At 34.3% G+C, this 17,958-nt stretch overlaps 1 protein-coding gene across 2 annotated transcripts in view; it reads right to left on the reverse strand.

The window, feature by feature from the left end:
• The window catches only part of LOC123696614 (blood vessel epicardial substance), a 42,789-nt gene extending 24,953 nt beyond the window's left edge, over nt 1–17,836 (reverse strand). Inside the window, exon 1 of one of the 2 annotated variants that reach the window (XM_045642923.1) lies at nt 16,954–17,836. In XM_045642923.1, the coding sequence (XP_045498879.1) occupies nt 16,954–17,436 (483 nt within the window). In that variant the 5' untranslated portion in view covers nt 17,437–17,836. The remainder of the gene's footprint in view (nt 1–16,953) is intronic. The other variant, XM_045642924.1, reaches the window with a different exon arrangement.
• Nucleotides 17,837–17,958: the final 122 nt, after the last annotated feature.

The following is a 17,958-nucleotide window of genomic DNA, read 5'->3' on the forward strand; positions in this document are numbered from 1 at the left end:
CCTTAAGAGCTTCATTTACATTTTAAATTCCTGTCGCGTACATTACCGATCGTTATCAAAATTAAGTATTATATTTTCATACTAAGCAAATTTCAGGCAAAATGTTTTGTATACATAACACATGCTGTAAAAGTACTTCTACGAGGTTATAAGAAGTTAATCATCTAATCTGAACCTTCTATTGTGCATGTGAAAGTTCCAATAGTTGGTATGATATTACTAAATCACGCCAGAAACATGGATCTTATAAATTAAACCTGAGCATAAATTCATGATGTTTCGGTGAATATAGGCGACGCTGATCACCAATCAGGTGACACGTCTGCTCTGTTAGGGCGGCCGTACACGGACCGCTCGAGCAGTTAACGGCTGAGCGCCGTACACGGACGGCTCGAGCGGTCGGCGTCAACTGCTCGAGCCGTCGGTTGTTGACCGCTCGAGCCGTCGCTATCAACCGCTCGAGCGGTTGATTTTTTGACTAGTCAAGTCATTGATTTTCAGGGGAGGAGCGAGCCGTCGACGGCTCTAGCGCAGTCAACGGCTCGAGCAGTCAGTGTATGCCTCACGACCGCTCGCAAGTTGTCAACGGCACGGTGGAATTTCGTCATGAAGTTGACGGCTTGAAGCGGTCGCGACGGCTCGAGCCGTCACGTGTACGGCGGTGAATGAATGCCTATAGTTCACCGCGCGATCGCGGCTTCAAGCGGTCGGTCTCAACTGCTTGAAGCGGTCCGTGTACGGCCGCCCTTACCTCCACTTTTATTTATTTATTTATTTATTTATTTTCATTTTCTCTTTTCATAAAAAAGCTAATTTTTACAATGGAAACTTGCAGCGTTCCTGTGGGAACATTTCGATCACATCACACACATCAATTTTTCACAGTGATAACAATTAATAGTAAACAGCAGCATATTTATAACATGCTTTCACATATAACGCTGGTTGCAGAGCTTGACCGACCATCAGTGCGTATGTCAGTCACGCTTGTCATATATGTATGGAAATTCACAAAACCGTTCATAGCTAGACCGACCATACGCACGCGTATTGTCATAGTCATACAACTGTTGATGCGTATCGTCAGGACCGACGGTACGCACTGACGGTCGGTAAAGCTCTGCAACCAGCCTAATAATATGTACTTAGTGACATTTTCTCAACCCGTTCCTATATCTTACCCATACTATCCTATCCAATTCTCTAACCCTGGGCGAAATAATCATCTTCATATAAGCACTTACTTCAATATAAATTGCGTGTATATCTTGCGTATAAAATCCTCCACCTCCAGCCAAAACTATTTATAGATCCTAATTTACCCACTCATAACTATCGAAGTCAAGAAAAACATAACATGTTACTCCATGTTATTAGTTAATTACTGACTAAATACCGTACTCAAAGGTCGCCCATATTAATTAGTCTTCGTCAAATAAAGATTTAGATAAAATGTTTTACAACGGGATGACGTAACTTTGCTTTGACACTGTGATCTTTCGTTTCACTCGATAAAATGCGAATTGTCCATTAAAAAGTGTTCGCCTTGAAACGAAGCAAGTAAACAATTATTAAGTCTCCTTGCCTTGAATGTTATTGGATCGTGTAAAATTAACGATAAAATTTAAGGAATTATCAATAGTTGTAATAAATTAATACTAAAAGACAAATTAGGTATTCATAACTACGAAGATACCAAAGATCTTTAAAGGGCATCTATAGTTCTAAGTTTTGTTAGATGAATGGATTGAAATAAAATAAATTTACAGGAACAACTGTATACTTGTATAGTTATAACGTGTCCTAAAAAGCCTTTCCAAACAAAATTTAGTCACAATCGAGATAATATAAACTAAAATAACATTAAATCACACCAGCATTGTAAAATGCATCATCAGTTAAAAATTTCAATATCACCGGAACAGGTAGAAACTCAAACAAAAAATATGCGCGACTTTGCCTGCCTTGCGTTTGAGCACACAATATAAGTTTTCGTCAATAGAGTTTAAAATGTTAATTATTTAATGGTCTTTTATTACCTGGCAAGTAGGTAGCTTATAATTTGGGCTTATAACTGACTTTTTTCATCTGTGGCCGAAGGATAATAAGAAAGGGATACATACCTACTAAGGTTTTTGGAACTCTGACGAAAGAGAGGCATTATCAGCTTAATATTTGTATTCATAATTAGACCAATATTTTCTCTCGAAAAAGTAGTAGGTATCAATAGTTCAAAATGTGTAGGTATTTTTTTGTCTATAGCACCGTAGATACCAGTTCTTAGCCATGTTTGGTGGTAATAAAAGCAGTTGTTTTAGTGCAAGGTCGGAAAATAAAATTAGAATCATTGCAACAAGATCTCAATTCTCAGCCACTGATGAAATTCTAGGAAAGCTAAATAACACATTATTTATTTAAATTACACTATTTGCCAATATTTTTTTTACCTAAAACCGCAACATAAGCGCGATTACGAAAGGCCCTTTGCAGATTATTAAGCGAACGGCACAATTTTTAACTTATAACTGAAAAGAAGTGATTACATAAATTAAACTGTATTAAAAATATAGGCTAATACTATAAGACCATTAAGTACTCAAGACTGCAGCGCTCTACAGCCTTCGCAACAACGAGTTGTCGACTTTTTAAAGAATTTTAAATAGATTTACTCTGTGCTAATTCTGGTCAGCAGTGTTCCATTCAAGAATGTCAATATTTTATGTTATAAAATTTACATTTTTTTATTGTAGTATAAAGGCGTCCATATGCAAACACATAATGCGTGTGACGGTTAATACAACATCAACGTTTTCTATGAGGCTACTTGACGAGGTCTACTATGGCGTAAAAAAGGAATAACGTATACCTCGTTATATTGCCTTTACAGATGAATTTGTAATTACCTCATCTGGCGCCATCCTAGACAGCGTAACTAATCAATTTTACTAACACTTCTATAAAGCTGCTTTTCCGAAGCGGCTGAGCGTGTAAATAAATTCCGTTTACATTGGTCCTTTGAAATTCGGAATTCTTCCTCATATTTAAATTAAATTTTTAGCTGCATTTCTTCCATAGTATGTCCTTATAAGCGTCCCATATATTAGTCGTCATAATCTATAGAAATCTTTTCTCTCACCCAAACAAGTCGGTCAGCAGCCATGTACAAGCAAACCTCATTTCACATGCATAAATCCATTTGAGTGTAAGCGAATCGATAACAGGAGCTAGCACAGAATCGCATCGAACCCTCGACTTGATGCAATATTGGAAGCTTTGCATAAATCAATCTGAACCGTGTAGCGTTATTTAAGAATCGTATCTGTTTTCGTGTGCTTATAAGTAGCTTATAATCTTCATTTGTAAAGTAATGGTGGTAATTATTTTCTATACCCTTTTTTTTTTTTTTTATAGTGGAGAATGCATTTAAGCATACCCAGGGCACTCGGGGAAAGAGCCCTGGGTTATGTCGGACTCACCCTGCTGAGTGCAGGGACCTACACACTATCGGCTCGTAGAAGAAGAGTCCTTGTAGAAAATAAAGACGAAGATACTGTGTCTCCAGAAATGTAATTCACTAGTTTTTGGTGACTATTAGCACTGGTGAAAATTTTCAAAATATTTTAGTGTTTATCACAGACTATAGTAACATATCCAGTTTATGTACAGTTGGTACATAAAAATTACTATACTCCTTATACCGCAAAAGTCTAAACTGGAGCACTTACAAGTTTTGTTTAATTTAGAAATGGATAGCGACTTGTAAATCTCCTAATGTTTACTTGTTTATTTGACGCTACCGTGGTTTGTAGTACTAATATTAGAAGAGAAGCGAAGATAAATCGAGCATGGCCAAAGCGAAACACGCTCTTATTCTTAGTTACGGAATATCTTTGGATACCTATTAAGGTGCTGTGTGATCTGTCAATTTCTGAGTCAATCGGATTATTTTTGGAAAAAATTGCACACCCTTGAGTTTTACAGATTTTGGATATGTTCAGTTAATATTGCAAAAAGTAATTCACATGAAAATAAACTGCAAAATGTACCAGTAACTTAATAAACTAGTCCTGAAACTGTCTTTTAATATCCAAAACATGATCCTCCCAATGGGATAATAACTATAATTAGTTATTAATATCAAGACGAAGTAATTAACCACTCGCACGTGTTCTTGCACGATGTAGGATGGATCTCATATCATCTACTACAGCTGGCATATTGTAGACAGTAATTTCACTTACGAGTTATCTTCATGTACAGCTAAAGTTGATCTAAAGTTTATATTTCTTGCAGAGTGATGTTTAGATACACTAAGACGAATATCAAAATAATTTTATGTAAAAAAAATAATTCCTCTGTATTATCGTCATAAAAGCTTTTAAAGTTGAATAATTTGTCATACCAAAATATCTGATCCAATTTTAGTGTGGAAATATTATACCTAGGAGAACAAGCTACTTTTTGCCGCGAAAACGAAGTTTTAATGAAGTAAAATAGGGGTTCGAAATTAGCATGCGATAAAACGAAGTGCACGTAAGCATAGCTGCGGGCGAAATGTTGGTAGAAAACAAAATAGACTTTGCAACGAGATTAAAAGATACAATCTAAATTAATTGCTGACGACGGCGTATAATCAATCTTGATCCAGCATTCTCAACATAAATCGAGTTTTTAATAATTTTGAGGACTTTTAGTCTTTACTTTGTGCTCTGACCTATAATAACAGACGCTATAAATTGAGGGTATGATGCAAAAGTACTGACACAGTTACAGCTTTAAACAAATCTAGTATTGAAATACTCCGTAGGCTTTTCAGGTATCAGACACAATAGTACCGCACATAAACAGTCTTCTTTTCACAGGAAAACTTATTTCCTACGCGCGGACGTGACGTGTTTGAAAATCGTACAGAAGGGAAACACGCGTATATCAGTACAATCAGGAGTTTATATAGATACTGTAAGTTTCTTACATACATACATTAGCCTATATAAAGGGTTACATAACCCTTTACAACACACATGTATTGTAATAAAATAAAATTAATGTTTCCTCAGTCATTTCTGAATTATGGGCTTCGTTACAAACTTATTAAGTTTATTTTGTATATCAGTTTGTTTTTGTCAGAAAATAATAAATCTTTAGCTCACAGATAGCGTATGTTATAAGTAAGATCTTGGGTATAACATGAACGTATTATATTTCAGAAAAATAATTTATGTTTAAAATTAAATTCCATCGATAGTATAGTTCTATCGATACCGGATACACCTTTGGTTTCAAATTTATATTTTTCAAACGAAAATAAATGCTGACCCAATAAATTCCTGACCCAAAAATATAGGTACAAATCGAACTAAATCTTTGGCTTTCATAATAAAAACTTGAATCTCTGTTACAGATAAAAGTAGGTCAATCTGCCTTTGAGTATTATGTCATTACTGCAACTGAATGACCTGGACCATTGGCACTGAACCTAGGTCATAAATAGTGCCCTGGAGTGACATAATAATTGAAGAATACTAACATTGAAAGATTAATTTTTCTGGCCTTTAACTACTGTCATATTTAGCTTTCTGGATATTCAAGTCGGAATTTACTTCCTTACAAATTACTTCACTAGATCTACCAATTTTGTTGTGTATATTTTCTTATTCTGCCGGAATCATAGACAATAGTCAGTTAATCAATAACAAAGTTTTCACTTGAGACACAGTGTAGAATTCCCACCAAGGAGGTTTTTTTGTTTGATTTGTGAAAATTACTCAACGTCATGCTTACCATTCACTTTATTTTATAGGATTACAAATATCCACCTGAGATAATGATGCACATGCATTTCCCATCTACTCTAATCTATAGTCAAGTAGGTAATCAGCTTTATGTGCCTCATCTTGACTTATGAATAATTAGTCTACTCAACCTCAAACTTATAGCCTTGGTAAAACGCTTATAATTTCTCTGAAAATGATTTAGATAACTAGACACACACCCTGACTCTAGCCGTATTAAATCGATAATGTCAAAAGCTTAAAGAAAATAATAAATCACACAGCTTTCAAATGGTGTAATAATTTATTTGATCCTTCTATTGCATACAAACTTCTAATCCTACCTCCTAACCAACCCAAAGCTCTTTGAACTACTGTATTTTAGAAGTGAAGATAATTTATACTCCACGTAGACAATAGTTAATCAAAGTCGCACAAAACTGCGTGCGCTACGAGCCCTCCCATTTGTAGGTCATTCGCACCGCCCTATTTACCCCTTGCCTATTCATACGCTGCGCTTATGGGGTTGAAATATAAAACAGGTCAATTTATTGCCGGTGAACTTTTTAACGTTATCGATCAACGAACTAGTAGTCTTCTTTTTAGTGAGTTATAAGTAGCTTATTGGGGTTCCATAAAAAGGGTAAGTTCTAGTAAAAGTTAATAACGATATTTTTTAAGTGGTAACAAACAGAATCAATACCACAGAAAGAAAGACAAAGGAAGCCGAAACTAAATAATAAAAAACAAGAACTGTTGCGCAGTTTCAAGATTGACTGTTCTGATATCTTATAAATCTAGAACTGCTTTACTTAGAAATAGAACAAAATAGCATACACTTTATACTACCACAAGAGCGTAGCCGCGGGCCAGAACAAGTGAATAATAAATATTTTTTTCTCCAGTCATTCTTTTCTGAGATTAATTAAAAAGCGTCCAGGTGAACGTGAAATATAAAATAAAAAGAGTAACAAAGAGCCCCTTATTAATGTAGACTGTTTCAAATTTCCGTAGATTTGAGCGTTAAACTTAAATCACTTGAGTTTCATCAATAAATTTTAATCGCACGATATGATGCGGTCAGAATTGTTAAGCAGGCCTTTGGCGATATTACGTGAATATATTTTTATAAAAGGTATCATTTTAAGTATTCTATTATTGAACTAACTATAATACAAGATGTGTACAATGATACCTATACTAATATTCAAGAATTAAGCAAGGATTTTTAGAGATAAATTATTAGAGAGCATTGTAAATATTTAACTTTTAAGAAAGGATGGAAATCGTGATTTATTCATATAACATTATTCAGCCCGTATCGGCGTGGAGGCAACTAGCATCTCAACCTGCCAGTTGTAATCAAGGTTTAATATTTGAATCATGTAATATCTGTCTAAACAGAATGGAAACATGGAAAATAAATCAGTTTTAAACTCGACATAAAATCTAATATAAATATTTAATACAGGCCAGATTTTTAAATCTTTTGCTAAACCTTACGCCTTTAGTACACCGACGCGTTCGCGTGCGGCAGCGAAACATCGAAAAATCTGTCAGTACTATGGCAGGATTTCGCATATGATATGTCTCACTCTAGCACATAGATAGATGAAATAGTTGCGTCCTTGTCAGTATAGTTTCGCAAGGAACTGCGAAATGGCCATTACACAGACGCATTGCGAAACAGTTGCGAAAACATTGCTGTTTACTACGCCTTTTTGGTACACCGACGCATTCGCGAGCGGCAGCGAAAAAACGAAAAATCTGTCAGTAGTATGGAAGGTTTTCGCATACCTTAAAGTCAGTGTATACTTGTTTCGTTGGGTATCTGAAGGGTTTGTTGAGAAGAGATTTAATCACTGCTCTTTGAGCTCGTTCAGCTTGTAGAATATTGTTTTTCGGAGCACCTCCCCAGACAGTGATGCAGTAACCAATAATTGATTCGCATAATGCGGTGTACACTATTTTAAGAACACCTTTATTGGCAGGGATCCGTAATTTTTTAAAAACAAATATTAACTTACGTATCCGCGAAGAGATGGCTTCAAGGTGCTGTTTCCAGGAGAGGCAAGAGTCTAACCAGACTCCGAGATATTTTACCGAGACGGCTCTATTTATGGCTCTATCTATATATAGAAGTGATATAGAAATAATATATACTAGCTTCCGCCCGCGACTCCGTCCACGCGGATGTAGGTCTTCGCGTGGATGGTTTATTTATCCATTTTGAATACCTCTGACAATAACATCTTATAAATATCTATTGGACCCAATTCCCAAATACGGCTAGGCCTATAATAATACGCAACGTGTGTTCGCGGTTCTACGGAACAACGTCTATGGATAAAACTGAAAAATGAAGATTATTTTTTTTCTACGTATTTTTCCAGGATAAAAAGTATCCTATTTTACGCCCAGGATAATAAGGTATAATTATACCAAGTTTCATCGAAATCGAACCGCTAGTTTTCACGTGATGCCTTCACATACAGACAGACAGACAGACAGACAGACAGACAAAATTTTTTTTAATCACATATTTGGGTTTGGTATCGATCCAGTAACACCCCCTGCTATTTATTTTTTCAATATTTTCAATGTACAGAATTGACCCTTCTACAGATTTATTATATGTATAGATATAGACAAGAGGTACCTAGATACGCCACCAACGTGCCAAAATGCCAATTGCCATGGCAACTATTTGTTTATTTATATACTATATTGTGATTTGTGAGTATTATAATAACGTATCTATACATAAAATATCATTGGCCATGGATGCCGAAAATACTGAATTATTTTTGCATTCTATTCGAGATTATCCCGTATTATACGCAATTGGACACGCAGATTATAAAAATACGTACAAAAAAGAGGTAGCATGGAGAAAACTTCAAGAAAAGACTCTGATAGATGGTAAAAAATTTATTGTTTATATTTCATACATTTTATGTTTTTAATTTTCTTTGAAATAATATTATACAAATTGTGATCGAACATTAAGCGCTGCTAAGTCTGCCCTATGTCTATTGGCATGCATTGGTACGAATGCTCCTAAAGTGTCCGAAAATTGTTTATTTTCGTATGTGTATACTGCAGCTTTAACAATTTTAATAGTATTATTCAAATCTGTTTCAAAGGGCCTCAAGAATATTCTAAATTTTTGTGCTAAAATGCCAAACGCACATTTTACTACTACTCGTGCCCTACTTAATGATTTATTAAATCTTTTTTTATCATTGTCATTCATTGCTGCGTCTCTTGTCTCATTAGAAAGGTTTCTAATTTAAATCTTCAATGAATACATGTGGTGTAGTCTGTTTGAAACCTGGCAAAGGTTTTGGAGCTGGCAAATTCAGATACCGTCCACTTTTTAAAAGCTGATAAAATGATGAGTTCTCAAATATTGTAGTATCGGAATCTTTACCATAATTATGATCCTACATCTATGTAAGTAAATTTGTAATGTGGATCAACTATTGCCAATAACACAGTAGAAAATCGTTTTTTATAGCAATAGAACAGTGAGCCGCTGTTAGGTGGAAATTTAATAACAATATGCTTGCCGTCAATACTCCCGAGGCAATTAGGAAAACCCCATTATTATTTCCAATCATGTTTTAGTAGAAGGAACCGGGATGTACTCTGGCTGTAGTATTTTCCAAATTTGTTCGCATACTTGAGTTACTATCTTTGAAACGGTGCATTCACCCAAACGATAAGAAAAATATATTGTTGTATATGTGTCACCAGTTGCTAAAAATGACATTGACTGAGATGACATTCTGAAATTACGTCTGCACCTGCAGTCGTCAAAAATGACAATGGCATATCAATGCGAAAAAGTTGCGAAACATTGCTGTGTACTAACGTTTCGCTGATATTTCGCTACGCTGTAGTTTCGCAGAGATTCGCTGCCGCACGCGAACGCGTCGGTGTACTAAAGGCGTTACACATCGAATATTCTATCAAAAATGTTGTTTTTAACATTTTACAGGTGGCATTTTTATATTATTATTGTCTAATAAGTTTACTTAGGATTGAAATATCTTTTCTGAAACCTCAATAAGTTATTTTCACAGACAGTAAAATATTTGTCTAGGCTCACAATCTAGGTCCATAACGCTGCAATAGATTTCAGCTCACGTACCAATAATACCGAAATGAAATCTATACGGCCATGTGGAGTAATAAACAAGCAATTCTAGAACAATACACGTATTACAAAATCTAGACCACAACATTTGAACCCTGATCATGTATAATCTATTGTTGGGCATTATTGTAATCATTCACTTGTCTTTAATTTCATTAGGTTATTGGGTACTTATCCAGCTGTTTATTATATATAATGTAAACGTCGGATGTAGCAAAAGTGCTTTATTCGTTGCTGTTCATTTGTTTATTCTTTCTCTTTCATGTATGTACACGTATGTACGTAGTACGTACACGCAGGCACACACGTACATTCCTATTCAAATTTTACCAATAATTAATTTAATTTACAAGAGTACCCAATAATTTTTGGCTAGAATCCTGAATACCGATTATTTTGTACGTCAGGTGAAAGAGATGGTGCCCAATAATAATTTTTGAAGTGAAACTTCTTTAGGTGTGTTGAGAGTAAAATTTTAAGATCGCGTCATGGCAATGCCGTCACGTCATGAAGTAAGGCGATGACTTTGGTATCTTTGAATCTTGACAAAGAAGTTTCACTTCTTTTTTTCCTAGATATTGTTCAAAATATCCCTTGTTCAAAGCCCCAAACATATTCGACACCTAAAATACAAGAAGAAAGTTGGTTAAATATTCGTAAATTATACTAAAATTACAATTTAATAAATAAATAAATTATTTCCACACTATTTTACTTTCGACATTAAAAGGACGTCCGAGCACTTTTAAAAATTACCTTGAACATTTCTACAATACACATTTCTGGTAGGTTAAATTATGTCAAATATTTCCTTGTAAAGTTTTTTTATTACGGCTTCAGTTTCATTATTCTTTAAATAATAAATGGAAGCTTACTAAGGAACCATGAATGGCTGAAGTAGAGTTATGTATTGTACAAAACAATCATAAGGAATACTAAATTTAAACCACTTTCACTTCTCTAGTTTCACTTGTTTTTATTATTTAATTGTAAAAAGAAATATTATGTACTTACATTAATTTGATAAAATACGAACCGGTTTCCATAATAATGAGGTAGTTTAATGTTCTTCTCAAGTGTGAATTACGTGGTTTTATACAAGATGCAGTTCCATCAAGAAAACACTTAGCTAGAAGTGATAACAGGGAGGATCCCTGAATTTCGTCATTGACAAGGTCATCAATGGAATCGTGACGTCATAACGCAAAAATATCAAAGATTGGTTTGTATCAAAGAAACCTCCATTTTTAACAACAAGACTTTATTATCTCAGCTAGTATTAAATATTATATGAAAAAAATAAGAGTCAATAAATGAAATAATTATCCAAAAATGTTTTAAACATGATCTTTCGTAATGTCCAGTGTTAAATATAGTTTTAGATAGCCAGCCAGGTGACCTTGATCGAAATCCTCTTATCTGCCTATCACTTGTGTACATTTAAACGTAATTGGATAACAAGCGTAATGCCCCGTGTTGTATATTTGGTACAAACTATTCAATCGTATTACACCAGTCAAAATCCTTTAAGGAGAATAAGCGTGTACTGACACCGCGACCGGTACCAATAAATACATGCAAGCAATTTTAGACCTTATAGGCTATCTCTAGCAAACCGGTAAAGCCTTGATCTAACTTTTTAGACAATGCGTCAATTGAATGACTTTTCGACATGGATCATGATCAAATTTTGACATGATAAACTACCCACTACAAATATATTATTCATTCAACTTTTATGTGCCACAATTGAATGTGGGAAAATAAATCACATTTTTAAAAATGCCTTGTAACTAACAACACACTTGTAAACACTGTGAAATCATGCTCATAGTAATAGAATTTCGAAACAGCCGAGATATCAGTTGACTAAAACTATCTCACCCCATTTCCAAAACCATTAACGTACTATTTATGTACAATATTTATCAAAGCGGCCATATTTCCAATAAACGCTTTAAATACTCCCAAGCTGTAAGCCGCAGTTAAATCTAATATATCGTGCGATAGAGAACACTTAACCTAGTTGTCCAAGTTAAATGACCCCTTCAAACAATCATTTGTTTCGTAACAAGTCGTGCACAAACTCATTTTTAAAAAACATTTCTTCGAATCTGGCTGTTTGGGGGTGTACCGTGACAATGGTGCAATTCAATTGTGGACATGTATTGGTGGCAAAACGTACATCGCAATCCTGCCTTATTGCGTAATCCTGCCTGCCAAAAATGTAAAAAATGCAAAAAATAAATTTCAGGATTTAAAAACATTTCAATGTTTGCAATAATACTAGTCTTATAATACAAGTCTTTACTATTTTCAGAACAAAAATCAAACCTGCCCATACACGTCAACTATTCTCCAATATTTCAATTTTTTCCGGTGTTATTTTTGCATTTTCCACGAATAGTTTAGACTTTAGATGCATACGTAACTAGAGTTAAACATTGCTCAAACCGCAGCACAATTTGAACGTGATACTTTTGACGTCTGAAATTTGTTCTCTATTATAACTTTGACAAAACCTGGACTGAAACATTAAATGGGTCCAAAAATAATATGCATTCCATTATTCGGATGTTTCCAAGAATAAAATAAACATTTTAGACTCAAGTATCACTCAAAAGTTGAATTGATAGGTTTCATTTTTTTATTAAACATTTCTCGATAAAAAGGATAACAAATAACCATTTGGGCCACTTACGAACCCGATGTTACACAACTGACCCAACTTTCCTTCTTCAGTTTCTTTAAGATATGCTGATATATCCCAACCTCTCAACCGACCCTTGTATTAAAACATCAAAGTTTCAAAACAATATATGAAGTTGGTAAACTTGCCACCAACTCTCATGTATTAAAGCTCCTATTTGCATAACTACGTATACAGTTATTAAGAAGCCGCCGGCACCTTTCGCAATTTCCCGTAATAAATATCAGTTCTTCCTGTAGATTGATGACAAAGACAGTGCCTTCCGGAAAATACCGCCCCTGAACCATCTAGGCATTAATAGTGCACTTATACTGTCTCTGTAAGTGCCTTTTCATTGACCAAACCATTAATTATATGAGAACGAACTTCCTGTGTTGTAATTTTAATACCCATATTATAACTTATAATAACATTTATGTAATGTTTTGAAGTATTGAGCAAATGAAAAGCATTAAGGAAAGAAAAACAAAATAAGACTTTCATTAAGCAGTTTAAGGAAAATTTGTGTTTGATCAGATTAATTTTGATATTTCTAAATTCTTTCTTCATTTTGAAACTGTGTACTACTTAGTAACATTTATCGCGATCTGTACCGGGAACACCAGGGTATTTTGTTTTGAACATTTGATAGACTTTATCAAGTATTGTTCAACTTTTGTGACAATAACAACACCTGCGTGATACTCCCTTTACGTAATACGGCATATTGGATCAAAGGTGAAATTAAATACTGTTTATAAAAACAAGGGACCTCCCCTACCTTCATATAAAATGTTTTTCGTGTTCGATTACATCGGTGGTCCAAGTTAATAATCAATGAATAAGAAATGCGTGTTTAATAAATCGCAAAAGATTTAGCTTAAAACCAAGCATATATTATTTTTATAAGCATATATTATAGAAGTTACCTGAAAAACCGGCAGTAAACTAAAAAATAAATTTAATCAATTCCCGTTATATCCCTCTCTTTCCTTTTTGAGGACAGCAACACATCCTCTCCCAGTGGAGTGGATGCTTATCACTTATGGGCGGCGTGTATCGCTTAACACCGACAACGAGGCGACGCGTCTGCTCGTTTGCTTTCCTATAGCATAAAAAAAGGCAGTAGCTCCCACAAAAAAGTATTATCCTAGATTCAGCTGATGGCTTTGCTCGCGTGGTTCTAATCCTGGCTATAAAATAAATTTCAACAAGTCCATTTTAGTATGGAAGAACAATCGAAATCTTGATAAGTATTTACATATTAATAATAACAGTAGCATAATTTACGTGTTCAGAAAACTTCTTATCTAAATTGTAATAATGCAAAGACAATCAACATTTATATGTAATTCAACGTAATGTTATCAGCATATTATTTTGATAACAATCTACATACCGCAATCCACATCATTCGACGGAAATGTAAGCAATCGGAATAATAACAAATTCAAGTAACTACCAGCGTTAGGAACGTTCTGTTTCTATGTTATGATGGCACTTTTATTTGTATACTAGCTTTCTAAGTTGTTCTTTGGTTTCTGTACACTTAAAATCACACCCATCAATAGCTCATTTGCGACGTGTAAGAAGGCCAGATAAACAAACACACTTTCATGTGTTTAATATTAGTTAGGATGAACAAAGACGTAGGATCTGTGTGTAGTGTGTACCCACCATTTTTTTAAACTTTAGTTTCAGCGTAACCTAAAATTTAACATAACATTAGGTCAGAATACAAGAGACATCGGTCATAAGCATAACATCTGGGCTCCGTTTTAAACTGTATTTTGAAATACATTTTTTAACTCATAAACTAACTAGCTTACCGCCCGCGGCTTCGCCCGCTTTCAGATTTAAACTATCCTATCTCTCAAGTTGGCTCGAACTGCACATGGTGAGCGAATTTTATTATAATCGGTTAAGTGGTTTAGGAGTCCATTGAGGACAAACATTGTGACACGAGATTTGTATATATTAAGAAGATGAATACATACTTCGGTGATTATTAAGTACCTATAATTCTTATACTTTACAATACCAACAAATTACATAGGTAGTTATCGAATTGCTATATAAGTATATTGTTTTAGTTATTTCGATTTTCGGTGATCGATGGAAAATATCTACCGAACTCGTATTTCAAAGTTACCTTACCGGGCACCGTCATTACAACAAATTGTACAAGCAATTAGTAGAATGGCTGTCACATCCGAAACAGTGGGCACAGTGTTTGTAACTCGATGTTAAGCAACTCTATTGCTACGGGAAATTAATTTAGACGCGAAAAGCGTGTGACCTGGTGTTCTAAGGAAGAACTAGAGAATAACACTGAGTAGATATGATTTCGGGCATTAATTTTAGTAGTACTTAACTAGTAACTAAAGACTATGACTTATTTTAATTTACTGGACCGGACTGGAGGATTTATGCTCTATTTATATATGTTCCATCTATGTATGGTCGTATTTTCTTCAGTAAACTTTGAGAGGCATTGAATTCGTCTTAATAGCGAAAGTGATTTAACATCAAATCCGGGATTGAACCGAGATCAAAATCTTAATGTTATTCAAAGTTATAACTATGCTCCAACTAAACTTTCCCTTCAGTCCGATCCTAGCATAATTAAATAGATTGAAGAGAATATTTGATTGGAATTCCCAGGGAAAACGGAAACGTGGCCGTCCAACGCTGGCTTGGCTTTAGACTGTTATCGCAGAGGCCATGTCGATTGTAAATTTCTGGATCGAAATCCAACGTGCTACCCAAATTGGCACGCATGGAGAAGCTCTAACGACGCACTTTGCACCACCTAGGGGCCTTACGATATTACAAGTATTGTTAAATAGGAACGGAGTAAAACTCGTCAGCTCATCGCTTGACCCGCCGACTCCTGTCACTTTCGGCCTATGTATTGACTTTCGAAGCTAACGTGATTCATGGAGACAAATATGGTTGCATGTGCTTTTAGAAAAGCTCTTATTGTTTTAAACAACAATACAATATAACTATTTATCATAAAAATAATATTGCTAAAATCGTAGTGACATGATTGAGAAATTTGGGAGTATAGTAGCGACAATCATCTCCAAAAACGGGCATTCTATACATTTAAAATTTACCTAAAAAGTTTTGCGTATTTTTAATAACCCAAATAAAATACTTTTAAAGATATCCAGGAGACAATACACAGCTTGAATGAATTGAACGTAAAATTTTACACGGAAAAATGTCTATGACAAAATAGCTTGATAATAATTATTAATTATATCTGAATAAGGATTCAATAACTTTGATATTTCGTTATAATTTTAGCTTCTTTATCGATTATTTGATTGTTAGTATAATAAAATCGAAAGTGGACTGAAAAGTGAAAACAAACTCGCGGTAAATACCTTGCCGCTAATGTATCAAATTGTTCTAATAAGATACAAATTGTGTGATTATAAAATCTAAAGTACTGAAATAATTATATTTTAACATTGATTGATTGCCCACTTACGACGAGGTCGTGATTTCCGTCCCCAGAAGTAAATTTCGTAAAAAAAAAATGGGACGTAATATTGAATTTATATTTTAAAGTAATCATAGTTAAAAAATAATATGTATTCTTCAATTATTTAAAATAATATACAATCATTCTATGAATGTAGAATATAAAGAAATGAACATGTAAACATAGTCATTTATAATGGTAATTGGTAATAGGTAACTAGGTATTTGATAAAATATTTTCTTCAATAGTTATTAAGTTCTTGGTACAATAATTACTATTTAAAGCAAATAAAAAATAAATTTTATATTTGTACTTTCTTATAATTTAACAGAATGAGAAAGGGCTTGATTACTATATAAACTAATGGAACTTTGTGTCTTTATCAATATAACTGCACTCATCGAATCTAAATAAAAAGACCATTACTGCATGAAAAATTTACCATTTCTTTGAAAGTTATTGAGTTAGGAGCAACTGCAATATTACATCACTCCGATGAACCGGTCTTGTATAACAACAATGGTGTTCCATATTTCATTTATAACATAAAAGTCATAGACTACAGGATAATTTACATCCTAATAATGCATGTAAATTATTATTAATACCTATATTACAAAAAATAACATTTGTATAAAAATCAAATTAATTTAATATAATCAGTTTCACAAGAGATTTGTTTGATTATGCATATTTAACCTTGGTATATTGATAACCTTATGATAATTATTGTGGAATTGTTGAAACAATGGAGACTCAATTAATTTTAAGCTAATATTCAAACATTTAATTATTTATTTGATCATTTAAAGGGGAACAATAAAAAAACACTCACCTCCTCAATTTCCTTATGAAACTTTATAGGTCTCATCAAGTAGAACTGTATCGCAAAATATATGAAGTTTATGATCACAAATGCACTGTTCCAGAGCACAGCATCCAAGTAGCATTCGATGCTCCAAGCCCAGAGGCCAGAGAACGCGCACCCGAGGATCAGCGACACACGCAACCATATCAGACCCGTCGGAGTATGGGGCGCGAGGAACGATAACAAAAAAAATACGTTCGACACTTGGAAAAATATATGATTTATCGGCCTCCACCGCGGGCAGTGGTTCAGGTACAAATCCCACATCGAGGGCCGCTCCTGTATCGTCACATTCACGAAGTCGCTAGTCTCGGGCGCTTTCGACGTCTCGATAAGCCCCATGTCCGAAACCGTCGTGGAAGCGACGTCACTGTCCGTGCTCGTCAACTCTGTGGTAACATTCTGCAGGCCAGTTATCATTCCAATCGCTAAGGCACTGAGAAATAACATAATCCCACCGAACACAAACCTCCGGGTCCAATCCACACATCGATATTTTCTCGAAGACGTATTGCATTTGCGCGCTATTTTATCTCACTTTTACACTGCTGTTTTAATTTTTTTTAGACTCATGAAGGTATTCAGAAAATGCAAGATTTATTTTTTCATTCAAAAATAAATAAACTGCAACTAACACTTTTTTTACAGCACTGTAACGATAACGAAAATTGTTGGTTTAGTTTAACTTGCACTTATAAAAATATTTTGACTAGTAAATCGTTTTTAATTTAAAATACTTAATTATTTTAAAAATAAATAAGGATTATATCGTGCAGCAAACAATCAAAACCTAAAGAATGACAAATGACAACTGAATAGTGATTATTACGCTGAAGTGTGAAGTGAACAACAGACTACAAGACATCTGACAGCAGAACTTCATATACCTACTGCATGATATAATGTAATAATCTTAGAGTATATATACTATCTATAGAGTGCGAACAACCAAGTGGGAACAGTAGGCACAGG

This window comes from Colias croceus, chromosome 13 (genome assembly GCF_905220415.1).
Source record: "Colias croceus chromosome 13, ilColCroc2.1".
Classification (NCBI taxonomy): domain Eukaryota; kingdom Metazoa; phylum Arthropoda; class Insecta; order Lepidoptera; family Pieridae; genus Colias; species Colias croceus.